This window comes from Protopterus annectens, chromosome 5.part0, assembly GCF_019279795.1.
Source record: "Protopterus annectens isolate FY-2018-M chromosome 5.part0, PAN1.0, whole genome shotgun sequence".
Lineage (NCBI taxonomy): Eukaryota > Metazoa > Chordata > Ceratodontiformes > Protopteridae > Protopterus > Protopterus annectens.
In genome coordinates, this window is record NC_056735.1 from 1,224,633,831 (window position 1) to 1,224,654,105 (window position 20,275).

The 20,275-nt window shown below is 39.2% G+C and overlaps 1 protein-coding gene across 1 annotated transcript in view; it reads right to left on the reverse strand.

The window, feature by feature from the left end:
- Positions 1–20,275, reverse strand: part of LOC122802342 (contactin-associated protein-like 5) — a 2,566,556-nt gene that overhangs the window by 220,441 nt on the left and 2,325,840 nt on the right. Inside the window, exon 20 of the mRNA XM_044071980.1 lies at positions 2,341–2,559. Within this exon, the coding sequence (XP_043927915.1) occupies positions 2,341–2,559 (219 nt within the window). The remainder of the gene's footprint in view (positions 1–2,340; positions 2,560–20,275) is intronic.

Consider the following 20,275-nt stretch of genomic DNA (forward strand, 5'->3'; position numbering starts at 1 on the left):
AACTTAATATCTATCTATCTATCTATCTATCTATCTATCTATCTATCTATCTATCTATCTATCTATCTATCTATCTATATCCTGGACATCAAATTCACCCTAATTTCGAGGAGAAGTCATATAGTCTAGCAGTGGAAACCAGATAGAATAGACAGTGACACCAAAAGTAATCTGAAACACTGTTTTGGCACCTGTGCATAAAGAAAAGAGTTAGGGAGTTACAATAGGTTACTGAGATAACCACACATAAACACACACACACACACACACACACACACACACACACACACACACACACACACACACACACACACACACACACACACACACACATCTGCTATTATATCTGTGCACTGTATTTCAGTATATAAATTATGCATCAGCACATTGTTTTCATCAGTGCACAGATTTTAGGCCTCACCCTATATGCAGGAACATAACTGTGCCTTGATAGAATATCATGCACTTTACAAAGCAGTTGCATATGTTACTTACTAAGGTATAGTATATTCATTTATTTATTGACATTTGTTTACTAAGGTGGTGCATGATCAGTTTTAACAAATGTCAGTCTCAGCTACTTTTCTCTATTGAGTTATCTCCATTAACATGCATCAAAGTGATAAATAAAATGTTTCAGTCCATATACCCTCAGGTAGAGATAAGATATTTACCTATGATATCATAATGCAGGGATATAATACTGTATGAGCTCCCATTGGCAGACATGTACAGCATCACTGTGTGGGACTCAGACAAATATGGATCACTGAAAGTTTACCTTACAATATAGGGAATACCATAGCCAGTAAGGTTTTCCTACCACATAATCAGAGTTTGTTTCCTGTTCTTTTAACCTTTGCATTGACATGCTGCTCAGTTGTGTATACTAAGCAACATAGCCCCTCTCTACTCATCCCTCATCAGACCTATCATAGAATACAACGCCCCATTTGGCATGTACCTCACTAGACACCTACAACAACTGGAAAGGCCACAAAAATACCTCACCAAGAGGATTCTGGGCCTTAATCACATGCCCTATACAGACAGACTCAAAAAGCTCCAACTATACTCTCTCATATCACCTACTTAGAAGCAATCTCTGCTTAACCTACAAAGCCATGTCTGACCCACAACTGTTAGATATGCTACATCTGAAGAAATCCCAATCCCTCTGTGCCACATGCTCTAGGGACCTCAAGCCTATTACCACAATAAACAGAACATGTTGGAGGGACAGGTTCCTAACCCGGAGACTACTCATGCTCTGGAACAGACTTCCCATTCATATTAAGCAGAGTACCTTACTAGCCCTCTTCAAGAGAAATCTTGACGAGTGGGTGGGCAATAGAAAATTCACCCTGGGAATTACTTCAGTGGTCTTGCTTGATAGGGGCACTGGGGAACTAACATCAGGTAGCAAGATGCCAGGGAATCTTTTTGGGCTAGGCTTACATAGGCTCCAGGGCCGATAGCCTAGTACACACCTATGAACCTATGAACCTATATTTGCAGTAAAGCAGAAATTGCACTACTGGCAAAGATGACACAATATTTTCTGCATGTTGCTGCAGTCCCAAAGGTTATATGAATGGAACTGCCTAATACACAGATAGTATACTATTTGGAACTCGCATATGATCTTGGGGTAGGCATTTGTTTTTGTACTTTGTGCAAGAAAACAATGCCTACATAAAGATGTAAGACTGCATACAATGATCATAGCCATTGTGTTACAAGTTTTATGAATTACTTAGAACTATGGTTCACAGTTCTTCAATGTAGCTGCCCTAACTCATGGTGCACACTGTTTATGAATAGCACCATAATTTCACAAATGAAAGTAATATCAATAAAATTATACTCAACAGGAGACTAGCGACTGCAGGTGCATGTTATTTAATATATAGTGCATCTTATTTGCCAGATTTTGTCATTCTCTTACACACTGATGAAAATGCTTTCTGTTTTTGTGTGCTATGGTACAAAGTGATCACTGCAGGGCACACAACTTAAAATCTAACGAATACAAATCATGTAAATCTTTGTTGTCTGACAAACAGTGCTACTAATAACCAAACGGTAATATACAAACTTTTAACCTGGGGATATTTAAATGGAAATTTTAACAATATTTTAACACAAATGGGAACAGCATTGCACATATGATATGCTTTAATTAATGTCTAAACATCTGGCAAAAGTGCATTTATAATTTCTGCAAACAAATATATTATTTAATGTATTGCATTCAACAGCAGATTTTTTTCTTTCATTTTAATGACAACAAACAAATTATGATCTGCAAGTTCATAACCTCATTGGAATGTATTTTACCTGACAAGGAATGTGTTGTTTCCCTTGATGATGAGTCAGCTGTACTCAGAGTGCCACAGTTGGACTCACTGAAGCGTCCTATTACCACAACTGAGTTTGAGCTGATGTGGTGCAGTGCAGCTTTTAAAGGATAGATGTTATTAAACTTCATTGAAGACAGGCAACCGAAAAAACCATGATTGTTTGCTTTTAAAACCTCCAAGTCAAGACCATCATCATCTTAAAAAAGAAGAAACAAAGTGATTAATTCTAATGGCAAAGTACTGAAAATGCCAAAACATTTATAAAAATGTTTGTATTTCCTAGTTTACGGTAAAAAAAAGTTACTGTGATTCTTGCAAATAATGTATCACAGAGGAATATTCCCATGCAGAGTCACAGAGTCACCCACTCAGACTTGATAATCTCAATGCTGTTTGCCACGAAGAACAGGAATGAGGATGATAATAACAACTGTAGTTTTGCAAATCTAGTAAAGACGTTATACCATTATTTGATGATGAGTATGTCAGTGGATATCCCACATTAAGAGCTGCTCATTATTAAATTCCTGGGAAAAATAGGTATGGTACACTACAACGCCATCACAAAGGTAATTAAAAACCTGGCTTACAAGATGTTGTAAAGCTGTCTCTGTAGATTACAGAACTGTGTAATAGGAAAAATTATACACCTGATTTTGTAGCATTTTGTCTCAGTTGCACAGTTAAAGGAAATAATTAGATATCCATGCCCAATCATTTTGTCCATGCAGATAGAGTAGCTTATATTTAGACACAGAGTATTACACAAACCATTTGTTTGTAAGCCATTACAGGGTATTTGACTGTATATCAGGCAGGCATACCCACAATGAACTTGACAAATGTGCTGCATGTATGGCAAAAGAAAAACTGTGTCAGTAAATGGTTATCCAGTACAAGTATTCTTAGCTTACTATATGTCTTGAATATTAACATTTATGATCATTAAACTGATAAAAGTTACCAAATATCATAATCCAATTGGGACCTTTATGATGCCTCCTGCAAATACAAACATCTTATCCATAATTGATAAGTTGAAATTTAATTGGCATTGCTACACAGAACAAACTGTACATAACTTACTGTTACCCACATATTCACCAAAGCACTTATGAGGCAAACAAGGAGTGCTGTCTAGTTAAATAACTTGCTCACTTGTTCAGAGATATACAGTCGCCAAGTAGAAGATGAAGCAATGAAACTCAAGACTAAAGGTTAAAGGTTATTACCAGGTCATAGCCTTAAACTCAGAGCTAAGGGACTAGACCAACCATTTTAACTCATCTACACCTGCTTCCAGTGGAAGAAAACTCCCTGTGTCCTAGTGGGGAGGTACCTTTTGGAATTCTATCACTGGTGTTGAGGTACACTTAAGTGACATATCCTCAATTTAATTCAGTTATGTTGTTGAATTCATGGCATTCAGTGGCCTGACAAAACACTTTAAATAAGTAATACGATTTAATTGGTCATGTAATGCAGAATGCTGCTTTCTTGTTCTTCTAAATGTTGTTCTTATATATTTAAGCTTTGTCTGTGAAAAATTTGCTGGGAACCTATATTACGCTTGCCAGCACAAAATAGTTTTACACTTCAAAAGTACATGTGCTGGCAGATGCAAATAAGTTAATGTGGTTGGTGGTTGGACATCTAGCTGCCATGAGTAAAGAATTTCACAATTTTATAAAAATGAATTGTAAAAGCGTGGTTTCTATGTATTATCTGACGTGTAAGGACAGTTTGCTTTCCTCAGCCATACTGCATTGTATTAGGATGAATAAAAAATGGTGCAGTGAATTAAATCTCACCGGGCATTGAATGTACCCAAAAATCATGCAAAGTCTTCCCTCATATCATTTGCAAAATGAAATGTACAGCTTAAGAATCTTAAATCAGGCAGAATATATTAAGTCACTGGCATCAAAACTTTCCTAGCAAGTTCCCTGTGTACTCATTTCAATTGTTCTGAGCAGGTGCTAATATAAGACCATAGTGTACTGTTTTACTCTACAAGTCCATACACCAAAGAAACGGGCAAGAGGACCGACACAAATTATTTACATGAAATAAAGTTTTTAAGCTGTTATTTAGAAAATAAGCTATCCAAAAACAATGGTATCTGGTTCACACACAGTCTAGACCTTTACAGATGATAAGCCTGAACATTTGTTAGCTAATAGAAGCCCTTTGTAACCTAACTTAATAAGCATAGATAAATACAGATTAATAAAAGAAATTATGGCAGATGGTATAGTTTTTAAAAAAATATCCACTTTATCAAACTGCTTGTTGCTCCATTATCAGAAGTAAAAATTCACCCTAAGATACAGTCATTAACAGATTTCTGTATCCGATATGCACAGCATGGTTCAGAATCATAGAATATTATACTTAACAAGACCAAAATAAAATCAGATTTCGAGAGAGACTCCACTAACTACAGAAAAGAGGTGAAATTTAAATCCTCTAACGATTGCACAGTTTTCTAGAGATTAACAATTATCTAGCTCATTTAACAAAATAAATATTAAACTTTAAGTCCTAAAAATTTTTAAAAACATATGTGGAATAGTAATGGAACCTTGTCGCAGTCAGAAAATACTGTAAGTTTATTGGTTCTCTTAATTATAAACTGACTAATAATGTCATGAAAAAACAGTACATATTAAAAAAGGTAGAACTGTTTTTGACAAAATTGTATTGACATAAATAAGAATATTAAAACATATATAAGTTCTTTGCCATTTATTGAAGTATATATATATATATATATATATATATATATATATATATATATACATATATGTCTATATATAAAAATCTAGTGAGGTTTATCAGTCTAAAGTACGTAGGATCACCAGTTCTGTTAAGAAGCACTTAACTGGTTTTCTAGAGTAGCATCTCTCCAAACACCATTATATTGGGCGACTTCAACTACCCAAACATAGACTGGGAGCATTACTCTAGCTCCAACACCCTAGCCCAAAGGTTCCTAGAATTTATAAACTCAAATGCTATGGAACAACTTGTTACCACTCCCACAAGAGGGGAAAACATACTGGACCTGATCATCACCAACATGAGGACTCTATGCTCCAGACCAGAAGTGTATCCCTCACTGGTAAGATCAGACCATAAACTAATCTCACTGGATATTCGCATCCCGACCCCACCCCCTGCCCAGAAAACCACAGTGAAAACTTCTCTAAAGCAAATTTCATACTCCTCAAAACCGAGGTGGAATCCTTCAAAGCCCCCGGGCCTGTGGAAAATATGGCCCAGACCGCAGAATCCTTTATAAACGCATTCTATGAACACCTTCAGAAATGCATGGATCATGCAATCCCAAATAAAACCAAGACCCAATCCTCCAAAGGCAGACGTCCTGTCTGGTGGACCCCAGCCATAAACATACTATACAATAGAAGGAGGAAGCTACTACATGATAGAGCAAAATCCCAAAAAGGGAAGGCATCTCTGATCAGTATTAGCAAAAAAACTACAGGCACTCATAAAATCGTCTAAGGCCAGCTTTGAGAGAAAAATTGCACAGGACACTAAGGGTAATCACAAGGCTTTCTTTAGTTATGCTAGGAACCTGGGTGGGAATTCCTAGATATTCTCAGAATTAGTCCAAAATGACAAAAAATACACCGAACCCACAGACATTGCCAACATCCTAGCTGACAGGTTCAGCGCAAACCCCCCTCCCCACCAAAAGGGCAAATATCTATACCAGCAGAGTGCTGCCACCCTGACATCCCAGATGCTCAGGTAAGAACCGCCCTCTCCAAAGCAAAAAACACAGCATCAATGGGACCAGACGGTGTCCCGGGCTGCGTCCTACATTAACTCCAAGAAGAGCTAAACCCAAACATAAAACTACTGTTCAATCTAAGCCTTACTACAGGATATGTACCCAAAGAGTGGCGTACAGCAACAGTGGTCCCTCTCCACAAAGGTGCTGCCTCAACAGATCCTGGAAATTATTGCCCCATAAGCTTGACTAGCTTGGTCTGCAAAGCTATGGAAAGGATCATCATGGGCCTCATAAATAAAGATATTGGGGAACTACAGACACTAGATCCTACCCAGTTCGGCTTTGTTAAGTGCAGATCCTGCCTCTTAAACCTGGTCAGTTTCTTTGAAACAGTCACCAAGGCCATTGACGAAGGGAAGGTGGTCCACACAGCCTACCTGGACCTCGCAAAAGCCTTCAATACAATACCCCACTCGGGCATTATAGATAAGCTCACCAGCTTAAATATAAACCCCTATGTCACTAGATGGGTTGCAAACTGGCTCAAGGACAGAGCCCACAAGAGGGGTTGGGAGGGTGGCCTAATGGTTAAGGTGTTTGCCTTACAAACACAAGGTGCAGTGTTTGAGTCTCACAAGGGATAATTGGCTAGGCTTAAAATGGCTTGCAAGGGCAGTTAGCTTAGTACTAATCTATGAACCTATGAACCTATGAACATGGTTAGAATTGCTGGAGCTATGTCAGACTCCAAACCAGTTACAAGTGGAGTCCCACATGGCTCAGTCCTGGGACCTCTCTTGTTCGGTATATATTTCTCGGAGGTACAGGCCAACACAGAATGACTGTGGCTGATCAAGTTCGCAGATGACTGCAAACTGGGCACCATAATCGACTCTCCAGCCAACACAAGCATCCTCCAAAAGGGCCTCATAGAAACAGACAACTGGTGCCAGAGCCATGGCCTCAAGCTAAACGCCAAAAAGTGTATAGTCATCCCCTTTGGCAAAAACAAAGTGCCCACAAATTACCACATAGGTCGTAATCCATTAAGTACAGAAGAAGTAATTAGGGACCTGGGGACCCAAGTTGATAGCAATCTCTCATTTGACAACCACGTGGCCAAAGTGGTTAGAAAAACATTTTATATAGCCCACCTAATCATGAAGGGATTCACATCTAGATCAGGGGAGGTCATCGTGCCTCTTTACTCATCCCTCATCAGGCCCATAATTGAGTACAATGCCCCTTTTGGGATGTACCTTACCAGACACCTGCAGCAACTGGAAAGACCCCAAAAGTACCTCAGCAAGAGGATCAAAGGGCTCAAACAGATGCCATATTCTGCCCGGTTAAAGAAACTCCAGCTCTACTCAGTGGCATACCGTCTTCTCAGAGGCGATCTGTGCCTGACGTATAAAGCCATGTCCAACCCGGAATTAATGGACATGCTGCACCTCAGAAAATCCAAATCCCATCGAGCTACGCCCTCGAGAGACTTGAACCTCAGCACTGAAATAAATAGGACATGCTGGAGGGACAGATTCATAACCCAGAGGCTCCCTTCCCTCTGGAATAAAATCCCAGTCCAGGTTAGGCAGAGTCCCTCACTGACTCTCTTCAAGAGGAATCTTGATGAGTGGATGGGAGATCATAGGTTTACCCTGGGTATCACTTCTGTGTCACTGTTAGACAGAGGCACAGTATACTAACCTCGAAAAAGGGCATAGCAAAATTAATTTAAAATGGGTGGTGAAAGCCAAACACACTCTGGCTAGGCTTATAAATGCCCTAGGGCAGATAGCCTAGTATGAACCTATGAACCTATAAAGAATGTCTGGGAAATATAGGAAATGGAAAAAGAGTAACAAAGTAATTTCAGTTCAATTTTAATATTTTCAAAATGCCACTATATTTTAGAGAACAAGGATATTTAACTTTCAACAAGCTATATCTATATTACTCATTTCCTGAGTGTGGCAGTCCTAATCATTTTATTTGACCACTAAATTGCCCAAACTGCCTATGCTATTAATATTAGTAGTAGTAGCAGCAGTAAAAGTAGTAATAGAAGAAGGAGAAGCAGTAGTAATAGTAGTAGTATTAGTAACACTAGTAGTAGTACCATAGGTTCATAGGTCATAGGTAAATACTAGGCACAAGAGCTTTTACAAACCTAGCCAATAATACCCAGGATATGACACTATTATATATTAATTCCCCATATATGAGATGGGATAGTGTCAGGGTAGTGGGTCTTTGAGTTTTGGAGCACTTAGTCATCGTATGGACTGCCTCTGTTCATAAGGGACATGGGCAGTACCCTAGGAGTGAATTTACAGTTCTCCATCCATTTATCCAAATTCTTTTTGAAGAGAGTACAGGATGGGCTTTGATTTACAAATATGGGAAGCTTATTCCATAGACAAGGTAGCCTTTGAGATAAAAGTCTGTCTCTTCAGCAAGTTCTGTTAGTCACAAATAAGGTTCTGGTCCATGGAACATGTAACCCTTGTATAATTTTTTTTAGAGAATATGTAACATTTTCATCAGGGCTAGATCAGAGAATCTCTTATAGGTGTGGCATAAATCTCCTATCAATACACAATATGCGACAGTAAAGGGATAGGACCTTTAGATGGTCTGCATAACACTTGTCTTCCACTTTGTATTTTTTTCAGTGAGAAACGTCTAAGGCCTCTCCAATTGGTGTAAGTGCCTTATCTGGTACATGCAGGATGGAGCGCTGTACTCAGTTTTGGGCCTGCTTAGGGCCAAGAACAAGTGATTTCCTTTGATCTTGATGCCATGCCTTTAATTATAATTTGAGCCACAGAGAAGGATTTCCTCACTGGTGTAGCTACCTCTTGGTCAATGTTTAGGTTATTATCTACCTGTGTTCCTAGATCCCTTACCACTGGGTCTACTTTAAGGGGTGTGCTATCAACATTTTAATTTGAAGGGATGTCTGATTTACCTAAGGGTATGATTACACATTTTTTTAGCATTTAGTCTCAGACCATGGTTTTGGCACCAGTCATTTGTCATTTTTAGGCTTGTTTATAGGATGTTTACATCATTCAAGGATTCAGTGATTGCTCCCAGCTTACAGTCATCACTGAACTTGATGAGCCACAAGCCCTCACCAGTTTTCTTCACTTCAGAGAAGTATATACCAAACAGGAGGGGTCCCAACACTGAGTCCTGTGGGACACCGGTAGTAACAGGTTTCTTATCTGCAATGGTAATGTGTCTTGTCAGTGAGCATGTAGGCAATCCATCTGATGATGGAGGGGTTTATGCCTAATTCAATTAGTTTATCTATGACCCCCAAGTGGGGGATTGTGTCAAAAGCTTTGGTCAAGTCTAGACAAGTGGTGTTTACCATTTTCCCTCAACCATGGCCCTAGTGACTTTTTCAAAAGTCCACCTGATTATGCAGGAAAGAGCTCCCTTGGACAAGACCAAATTGGGTTGGTTCCAGTGTTTGGAGAGTTTCTATGGAGATAAGACTGGATAAGCTTATGGATCTGTAGTTCCCTGGGTCAGCTGATGGGCCCCATTTGTACAGACGAACAACTGGTGCAGTCATAGGTTGGTACTAGGCTATGGACCCTAGGGCCTATACAAACCTAGCCATAACTATTCCCTGGATATTTCTTCGCACAATATTTACTTCCCTGGACCCCTGTCTAGCAGGGCAACTGACATGATCCCCGAGGTGAATTTCCTATCTCCCATCCAATCGTCAAAGTTCCTTTTGAAGAGGGCCAAGGAGGTGCTCTGCTTGACATATATGGACTGTCTATTCCAGAGTATGTGGAGTCTCTGGGTCAGGAACCTATCCCTTCAGCATGTTTTGTTCATTTTGATGACAAGATTTAGATCCCTGGAGCATGTGGCTCTGAGGGATTGGGATTTCTTTAAGTGGAGCATGTCCAACAGCTCAGGGTTTGACATTGCCTTGCATGTTAAGCAGAGATCACCTCTGAGTAGACGACATGCCATAGAGTATAGCTGGAGTTTGTTTAGACGGTTAGCATATGGCATCTGCTTTAGGCCTGTGATTCTTTTAGTGAGGTATTTCTGCGGCCTTTCCAACTGTTGCAGATGTCTTGTGAGGTGCATATCAAACAGGACATTACACTCTATAATGGGTCTAATGAGGGATGAGTACAGTGGGACAATGACCTCCTTTTTATTGGATGAAAAGCCCTTAGTGATGAGGTGTGCCACATAGAAGGATTTCCTGACTGTTGTGGCAATGTGGTTATCAAAGGTGAGACCACTGTCCACCTGTGTCCCTATGTCTGTCATCATTTGTGGATATAAGGTTTTTCCCAAAGGGGATAACTATACATTTCTTGGCATTAAGCTTAAGCCCAAGGCTCTGGCACCAAGCATCAGTTTCTGTAAGGCCCTTTTGTAGAATATCCACATCATTTGGGGATTCAATAATGGCTCCCAGTTTGCAGTAATCTGTGAACTTTGTTAGCCAGAGTCCCTTAGCGTTGACCTGCCCTTCAGAGAAGTAGATGCCAAACAAGAGCGGTCCCAGGACTGAACCCTGAGGTACTCCATTTGTCACCTGTCTGGAGCTGGATTTGGAGTTGGTTACTTTTACAGTCTGGGTTCTGTCAGCAAGCCAGTTGGCACCCCATCAAGTGACGTAGGGATTTATGCCCAGCTTAGAACATTTATCTATGATTCCAGAGTGGGGGACAATGTTGAAGGCCTTGGCGAGGTCCAGATAGGCTGCATGGACTGCCTTAACCTTGTCCACAGCTCTGGAGACTGATTTGAAGAAGTCAAACCAGGTTCAGGAGACAGGATCAGTCCTTCACAAACCCAAACTGGGTGGGGTCCAGTGGTTGAAGGTTGCCAAGTTCAATGATATTACGTTCCATGCCCTTGCAGATCAGGCTGGTCAGACTGATGGGACGGTAGTTCCCAGGATCCAAGTTGGATCCCCCTTGTGGAGGGAGATAACTGTAGCTGTGCACCACTCAGTGGGCACAAAGCCTGAGGTGAGGCTATGAGTAAACATGACACTTAGGTGAGATGCCAGTTCATTTTGTAGTTCATGTAGTACACAGCCTGGGATGTAATCTGGTCCCATGGATGCTGTATTATTACCTTTGGAGAGTGTGGTTTCTACCTGTGTGGCCGTGATTACTGGAATTTAGCAATCTTTTGGTATTGAGATGGGCCCTTTAGGGGGTGAGAGGAGAGTGAAGTTGGCACTAAATCAATCTGCCAGGATATTGGCAATATCCATGGGATTAGTATATTTAATGCCATTCTGTTGTAGCTCATTGCAGATCTGAGCATTGCCATTTAGATTCTTGACATAACTATAGAATAAAAATAAAGAATAGAGCCAGCAAGCTGTATCCGGGTGAATAATTTATTGTAGAACAACAACAAAAACATACTGGTTTCGGCTGCAATACACACACAGCCTTCCTCAGTATAATGAGAACAACTCAAATGCTGTTGTTTAAAATATCACAGAAGAAACATGATTGGTTGTCCTAAAATTGCTCATTGAGCCCTGGTGGGAATAAACCACCTAACTTAATAATCCACTTTTTCTCCTTAGAATTTAGTAAAGAATGTAAACCTGTTTTATTCAACTTTTTGCCTTTGATGATATCAATTATAGTAAAACAAAACTTTGCAGTGGGATGTATGTTGTGATGTTTATACAATGCATTTTGCACTTTACATTTTTTAATATTGCTAATGTGTTCTGAAATCCTGAGTCTCATGGGACGTGAAGTTTGTCCTACATAGAATGACCCACAAAAACATGTGGCCAAATAGATGACCCAGTCAGAACTACAATTGGCAAAAAAAATAATATCGTACACAACAGAAGAGTTTCTGCTGGAGAATTGTTTAGTTTTATTGACTTTATTGCAGTTGGAAAAGTGGCCACATGGAAAAAAGCCATTTAGAATTCCCCCTGTTAGTATAGTTTGAATATAATGTTCAATACTGGAATCATGTGGGTGTTTGAAATGGTTAAAGCAACCGCTCAGATTTCTGCCCTTCCTAAAAGAAAACAGACATCTTTCAGGGATAATATTAGATACCTCAAGATCATATTGTAAAATGTTCCAATGCCTATGTACACTCTGTATTAACATGTCAGAATTCCTACCATAAGTTGTAGTAAACCTAATGGGTTGTGTTACCCTATGATTGTGCTCCTTATAACAACAATTCCTCCCTCTTAAGTTTGTTAACCTTGTTATTGGCATCAAAAACGTATCCCATTTTGTAGCCCCTGCATCTAAACCTAGTAATCAGATCTTTGCTCTCTTCATGGTAGGAGGTCTCATCAGAACAAATCCTTTTCATTCTGATGAATTGTGATTTGGGTATATTTTGGGCGATATGTGGTGGGTGGAAGCTGGAGGCACGTAGAATGGTATTGTATTCAGGATATTTTCTTAATACCTTGGTGTCCAAAGTATGGTCAGGCAATCTGTTAATCAGTACATCTAAAAAGGTAATAGTATGGATGTCATAATGTACCATAAATTGTAGCCCCCATTTATTGTTGTTAAGATAATCCAAAAAATATGATAATTCATCAACTCCACGCTTCCACACCAACCAACAATTGTCCAAATAGCGCCTCAATATATCCATATGACGCAGATAGATATTGTTTTGGCTATCATAAATGAGATCACGTTCAACATAAGCCATAAATAGGTCAGCATATATGGGGGCAAACGAGGACCCCATCGCTGTATCCTTTATCTTCCAGTAACAGGTTTCTTGGTAAAAGAAAACATTGTTATTCAAGACATGTTCAGCCAAACCAATCAAAAATTCATTATATTCAGTTGAATATAATCCTGCTAAATCAAGACAATATGCTAAAGCTTCCAAACCACCACGATGAGGAATATTCGTGTACAGAGCACTCACATCAAGGGTACACATTAACCAATCCGGTTCAAGCTGCATTTCTGAAACAATTTGCAAAAAATTGGTTGTATCGCGCAATCTTGAACATATAAAGGATAACAATGGTTTAACTTGTTTGGTAAGATAAAGAGACAAGGGTTCAGTGATAAAACCCTTTCCAGACACAATAGGTCTACCTGGAGGGTTGACAGGATCTTTGTGTATTTTAGGCAGGAAATAAATATATTGATTCATAGGGTCCTGAATCATAAGTTGGTTCATAACATTACTATCGATGATGGCTATATCCCTAGCATTCATCAGAAAATCATCAATTTCTTTTTTAAACTTCAAAGTGGGATTTATAGCCATTTCAAAATAGTAATGTTTATCTGACAATTGTCTTTTTGTTTCCTTATCATAATCTGACCAGTTGAGCACAACCACTGCAGCTCCTTTATCAGCTGCTATAATAACAATATCATGGTTATTACGTAGTTTTCCAATGGCCAATTGTTCAGTCCATGTGATGTTATTCGATCTTGGGCATAAGTTGGTATCATAAAAGTGTAAATCTTTGAGAATATTATTTTGAAACTGCTGTACCACCGGATGCATAGGAGGCAAAAATTGTTATTTGTGATAGATAAATGTATCTTTAGTATAATCATTGCCTTCATTACCAAAAAATAATCTAAGATTGAGCAGTCTACAAAAAGACATAACATCTTGTGCTAAAGCATCTTCAGATATGAAAAAAACAGGTACAAATGTGAGGCCTTTATTAAGGACAGACAATTCAGTTGGTGTTAATACTTGGTCAGACAAATTCAAGACATTTTGATTGTACAAAACATTTATTTCTGCATTGCCAGTTTGAGTAAGCCCTGAATGTTTTTTATTTGACCTGTGTTTTCTGCCCCCCCCACTGGTATTTCCCCCTAAAGGGACCCCCGAAGCAGTCCTTTTGGGAGACGGTGAGCCTGATGCAGTCTGTGCATCATTCTCAGCACAAGATGAGAAATCATCCGTAGATGAACCTGTATCAGAACTACGATTTTTCAGTATTGATTTAGGTCTTTTTCTTTTAAATGGCCGTACAAATGGTGAGGAAAATCTCACATGTTTGGTACTAGTACCAAAGGGGTTCCCCCCTTGGTAGTCCTGTTAGTCCTGATTAAATTTCTTTATTTTTCTAGATTTTAGTTGTTCCTCTAAATTGTTCAAATCATTAGCCACTTTGGTAAGTTGTTTTTGAAAAAATGATTGCCCCTCAAAAGGTTTAACTTCATTGGCCAGTCTGAGCACTGTATCAGCCTCCCGATCCACTATACGATCATAGAACTTGCCCAATGCTTTTACAAAGGACCTAGTGGCATTTTGTTGAATGTCAGCCCATCCGCTATTAAGAGCCTCATTTGCTTCACTAACAAGAGGCTGTGTTCTTACTCTCAAACCACGTGGAGTTATATTTTTGGCAATATATGCCTTAAATAGTTTTGAGTGCCAAACATTTGTCCTTAATATCTTAAGATGTTTATATAATTTATCAAAACCAATTTTACACATGGTTTCCAGACCAAATGGTTCCACAATAGCAGAACCCTCATCACGGTCAGCTGACAATCCGGAGACCAAACTTAAAAGATCCATATTGAGCACTCACCAACAAGAGCCAAATTTAACAATGGTAGCCACCAATCTGCTACGTCAAAAAGGCTCTTCAAAAAACCTGAGACAATAATAGCAAAATCCCAAAATATCAAATGCTACGTCTCTGACAAACAATATGAGAGAAGAACACAAGCCTATTAGAAAACAGTAAAGGCTTAAAAATTCCAAATATGTTTAAACTTTTAGGAAATACATAATACCAATGCCCAGATTGGTCAAGGCCTATATTTACAATAAACCTGAGAATGTTTAAACAAGGGAAAAACCTGACACTTTAACACCATAGGCCTGATTGAATGGCCTGATAGTATCTGTACTCTGTTAGTCAAATCTTCAAAACCTGATACCAATGACTAAATGAGTAGTATTAACTAGGTCTAATGAATTTAAATAGAAACACAATCAATATTCCCATTATAAACACTGGCCAAATTAGTTAGAAAATGATCACTATAGAACCTATAATAAAGAGGTGAAGACAAATATCAGATTCTAATTTGGAAAAAGAACCATTACCAAAACTGATAGAAATGATGAATTTCCCATGTAATATAGGCATAAGCATAGTAGAGAATTAAAACAATTCACCACATTCAATTCAATAATGAACAACTAAAAATACTCATATGCAGAAATATAAGTGGTCTAATAGAGGTAAAAGTCAGCACATAATATGTAGGACAATAGTTGAATGTTTTACTAAAAACAAAAAGAATATTAAAGTCTTATGGTTGTGGTTCAGTATCCCAAATAACCAAATCTGAATGTGATGTGCCCAGCTGAAACAAACAATAAGAAAAAAACAAATTACAGTACTAATCAGAGAGTCCCAGTTCGTCGGGTTAGATAACAGATGTTCCCAAAATATACATACATCCAAAATCATCAAATCGGACACATAGACATGGGTTTGACAGAAAATTTGAACGTTTTAACACATTCAATAAATAATGCACAACTCAGTATGCCCATGTACAAACTTCGTAAATAACCTGACAAGAATAAATGTTTAAATCATCATATGGTATATGAAACATGAAAGATAGTATGTAAAATGTTTTCCAAAACACAACCGGACTATTGATACTTCAATGTTTGTTATTTAGTGTCTCAAAAACACAAATTCAAGTCTCAAAACACAAATATAATATGTCCAGCTGAAAACAGAAAATAAAAACGTTATACAGTACTTATCATAAAGTCCCGTTTTGTCGAATTATGTAACAATTGGTCCCAAAAGTTTATAAACATCCAGAAACATCGTATTGATCCAAAACCCATAAACTGGAGGACGATGTACCCATATTGAAGTCTATAGTCCAAAAAGGAAAATTACAGTACAAATATGGCGGTCGCCAAGTCGCACATGAATGAATATGAAGTCATAAACAGTGCACATCCAGTATACAGTTCAAAAATATGAGTTCCAAAATACAAGAAGATTAACCTGTACTAAAAAGGTTTTGGTCCTTGCAATAAACCAATGTATAGAATTGTAGAGCCACGACAGAACGAAGATGTAGTTCCAGCACGCAATGTTTACAAAAATTAAATATAAGTCCCAAAACATAATTTTCGGTTGTGAGCCATAGAGTTATTTAGGCGACAAAGTGAATGAGTAAACACCAATCCAGTGGAACATAAAAGTAATCAGGAAAACCAACCAGTTGAGGAAATTGCTAGGCTGTGGAAAAATCCACAGACTGCACCAGGCGAACAGGCTCTCAGCAGGATGTCAAACGTTGTGCAACAAAAGTCAAGAACTTCCTGCGCGAGTGCAATGCACGGCCCCAAATGTACCAATTGTAGTAAAAATAACAGCATTTGAGTTGTTCTCATTACACTGAGGAAGGCTGTGTGTGTATTGCCAGCCGAAAACGGTCTGTTTTTGTTGTTGTTCTACAATAAATTATTCACCAGGATACAGCTTGCTGGCTCTATTTTTTATTTTTACTACAATTGGTACATTTGGGACCGTGCATTGCACTCGCGCAGGCAATTCTTGATTTTTGTTGCATAACTATAGAATGCCTTGTGGTTGTCTTTAGAATCTTTGGCAATTTTATTTTCGTAACTAGCTTTTAAGGATTTTATGAGGGATCTCAGCTTCTTACTGAGGCTGGTAAGGGAGTTTTTTGCATCCTGGGACTTTCCTCTTTTCTGCAACAGTTTCTTCCTGCTGTTGTATAGTTTGTTTATGGCAGGGGACCACCAGATTGACTTCCTTATTTTGAGGGAGAGTATCTTGGTTCTATTTGGGATGGCATGATTCATGTATAGGATTAAGGAATCGAACTTTCAGATCCCATCTGCGTGGGTGTCATGAAGGTTATCACTTCAGACTTGAGTAGCATGAAGTTGGCTTTGGAAAGGTTTTTTATGGAGATTTCCTTACTGGGGGGTGGGGGTGGGATGTGGATGTCAAGGGTGATTTGCTTATGATCAGATCTGACCAATGAGGGGGTGGCTACTGATGTGCAGCATCTATCTCCCATGTTGGTAATGACCAGGTCTAGGATATTGGAGTCCCTGGTGGGACAATGGATTAGTTGAGCCAGGGCATTGGAATATATGAATTCCAAGAACCGTTGGGAAAAGTGTTGGTACCCAAGTAATTTTCCCAGTTAATGGTAGGGTAGGTGAAATCACCCAGTATTAGGGTGTTTGGCTGTATCTTAGTATTTTCCAGTATGTTTAGAAAGGTGTAGTGTGAATCTTGGGGCATGGTGGGGGATCTGTAGTAAGCTACAATTTGGATTGCAGTCTTACCTAGTGTTAGTTGGAAATGGAGAATATCGGATGCATTGTGTTGGGCAACTAGCCTGGAAGTGTGAATATCCTTGGTGAATATGGACACTCCTCCACCTTTAGTGTTTCTGTCTTGGTTTGGTGGACGAAAAGTGTGGTAGGAGTTGTAGCCTGGTATTGCAGGGGTGCTCTCTGGAACCTTGAACTTGGTCTCAGTTACTGCACAGATATCAATGTTCTCCAATTTTAGGAGTGCCTCAAGAGAGTGCATTTTGAGGTTTAGACTTTTGGCATTGAGTAGCATTACCTTCAGATTTTGCATGCTTGTATCTGTTACGGTGGTGGTTTTGTCCTTTGAACCTTGCCTAAAAAAGGCACTATAGTGGTGGCAAGAGCTTTAGCCAGTAACCTGAATCCCAGGTGTGACAAGTGCAACCATCTCTGGCAAAGCATTGTGGTTTGTCGATCATGTCTTCCCAGGCAGACAGATACTGGATCCCCTTTGAATGACACCAGAAGCTTAGTCAATTGTTGAAGTCAATCATTTTGTCCTTATACTGTGGTATCATTCTGGGCAAAGGCAGGATGCTACTCAGGGCTAGGGCCATACCTGCCTGGGCCACATGATCTGAGAGCTCTTCCATGTCTCTTTTCATGTAGTCCATGGAGGTAGGTTTCAAGTCATTCACTCCAACATGGACAATGACAGAGTTGTATTTGGACTTGCTGTGGAATGACTTGAGTGCATGCATTATGTGGCGGATCCTGGCACCTGACATGCAGCTGACTGTAATTTTCTCCTTGTTCAGCCTGATGAGTGTGACATCAGTGTGCCTGACTATAGATTCACCTATGACTAAAGTGTTGGATACATTGTCTTGCCTTAGGGGCTATTGTTGGGTGGCACACTGGTGTTGCGAGCTATGTGTCATTTTAGTTGTGACTAGTGTTTGTTTACATTTCAGCTTTGGAGGTCCTTGTTGCTTGGGCAGGTTAATGTTAAGGGCCTCTGCATATGTGGGTTTAGTGTTGCTATGTGTGGAAGTTGATGGTGTGGGTTTTGAAGGGTTATGTGTTGCTTGAGGTGTAGTGCAGGTGTTAACCTTCTCCTCTTTACTGTCTAGCACAATCTTGGCTGGAGAGAGCTTTGCTTCCAGTTTGACTATGTAAGTGCATCTCTCGCAGGTTGTAGTGTTGGGTGGTAGGAGGAGAGGGTTGCTGTCTACATAAGGCAGTTGCCGCATTGCCCCAATATGCCCAGATTCACCAGGTGGACAGGAGAAATCACTGGAAGCTGACCCTTGGACATGCCTATTTAGGTGGGTTTTTTTTGTAAAGTACAAGAGCTGTTTTCCCTTACCTTTGCAAGGTACTTTGCAATTATAGGCTGTTTAGTGCCTACAATTAATTTCTCCTTATTAACAAGGAGAGTTGAGTGCTTGTATCAGTTTCAGGCTTCTTAGTGCTTTCCAGCAAGTGCTAGTCACAGGGGTTCAGATTTTCATGCTACTAGCGAGAAACCAGCTAGTTCTAAGGGAAAATTTGAAGAGCAGACTTTCTGGCACCTGGAATAGTTTAACCGTAGCCCCATGGTGTTGCATAATGCGAAAAATGAGCAAACAGATGCATTTTTAAGCCAGAAAGTTGAAAGGGATAGAAACCAGCCCCAAAAGGCTAATAAAATTACAATTTTAGAGCTGGAAACCACTCATCTAGTGTTAGATAGGCAATACAATGCTCACCACCCCCCCCCCACACACACACACTGGTAAGCAGTAGGACTTTCCTCTACCACTGCAAGGTCTGGATAGCTCTGAACACAGAAAATAAAGTCCTGAGACAAGCACAGCCTGGGATCTGGATTATACTGGCAAGGAAAGGTGGGAAACAAGCAAACAAGACAGTATTTTTTTTTGTTTGTTTTTTGGTTAAAACAGGCTAAACAATGTACTAATAAAGTAAACAAACACAGAAAAGGCTAACGCACTTGAGTGTGTAGCCCTAAACAGTAAATGCAATTAAAACTCTACAAAATTAGCAATTTAAAACTTTTTAAATGAAGCAAGGCAAGTGCACAACTGAAAACCGATTTAAAAGGCAGTAATACAGTAGAATAAGTAGCTAGTCAACCGATTTAAAAGGCAGTAATACAGTAGAATAAGTAGCTAGTCTGCATATACAGAAAAGTCTATATATACAGAAAAGCAGCTAAAACACACTTAAACAATTCAGATGCAGTGCAACCTAGAGCACTTGAATTGTAGCAATATTAAGGCAAATACAATTTTAATAAATGCACTAAAATATACTCTATATTTCACAAATGTTTGAGAAGCACACTCAGAACACAAGGAGATTCAGGCAATTTCTTTTAAGAAAGGGAGAAAGGAGGAACAGAAGGTCTTCTCAGATGTTCTAGGTAGAATGAACTAGTGACACTAGACTGGGAGGAGTGTCCCAGATCAAATTTACATTTGGGGTGGGCAACTGCAAAGCCACCAAGTATAACAACAAGACACAAACGGCGAGGGAGGGTGGGGAACAATACTAAAGCTATTAGCCTATGCTCTTTTAGACAGTAAACACTACAGAAATCTTTATGACAGCAGTGAGCCACAAAATGAAAGTTTTTAAACAGATAAAGGAGCAAGGAGACTCTACAGAATGCTTTTAACTGCAAACAAATCAGTTACCAGTACAGATTAGTTAATAGCAATAAAATACTGTAAACAAAGTCTGCAGTAGACAATAAAAAGTGCTATATTTAAATTGCTAGAAGCAATAACCAGTATAAATGAGCCAAAAA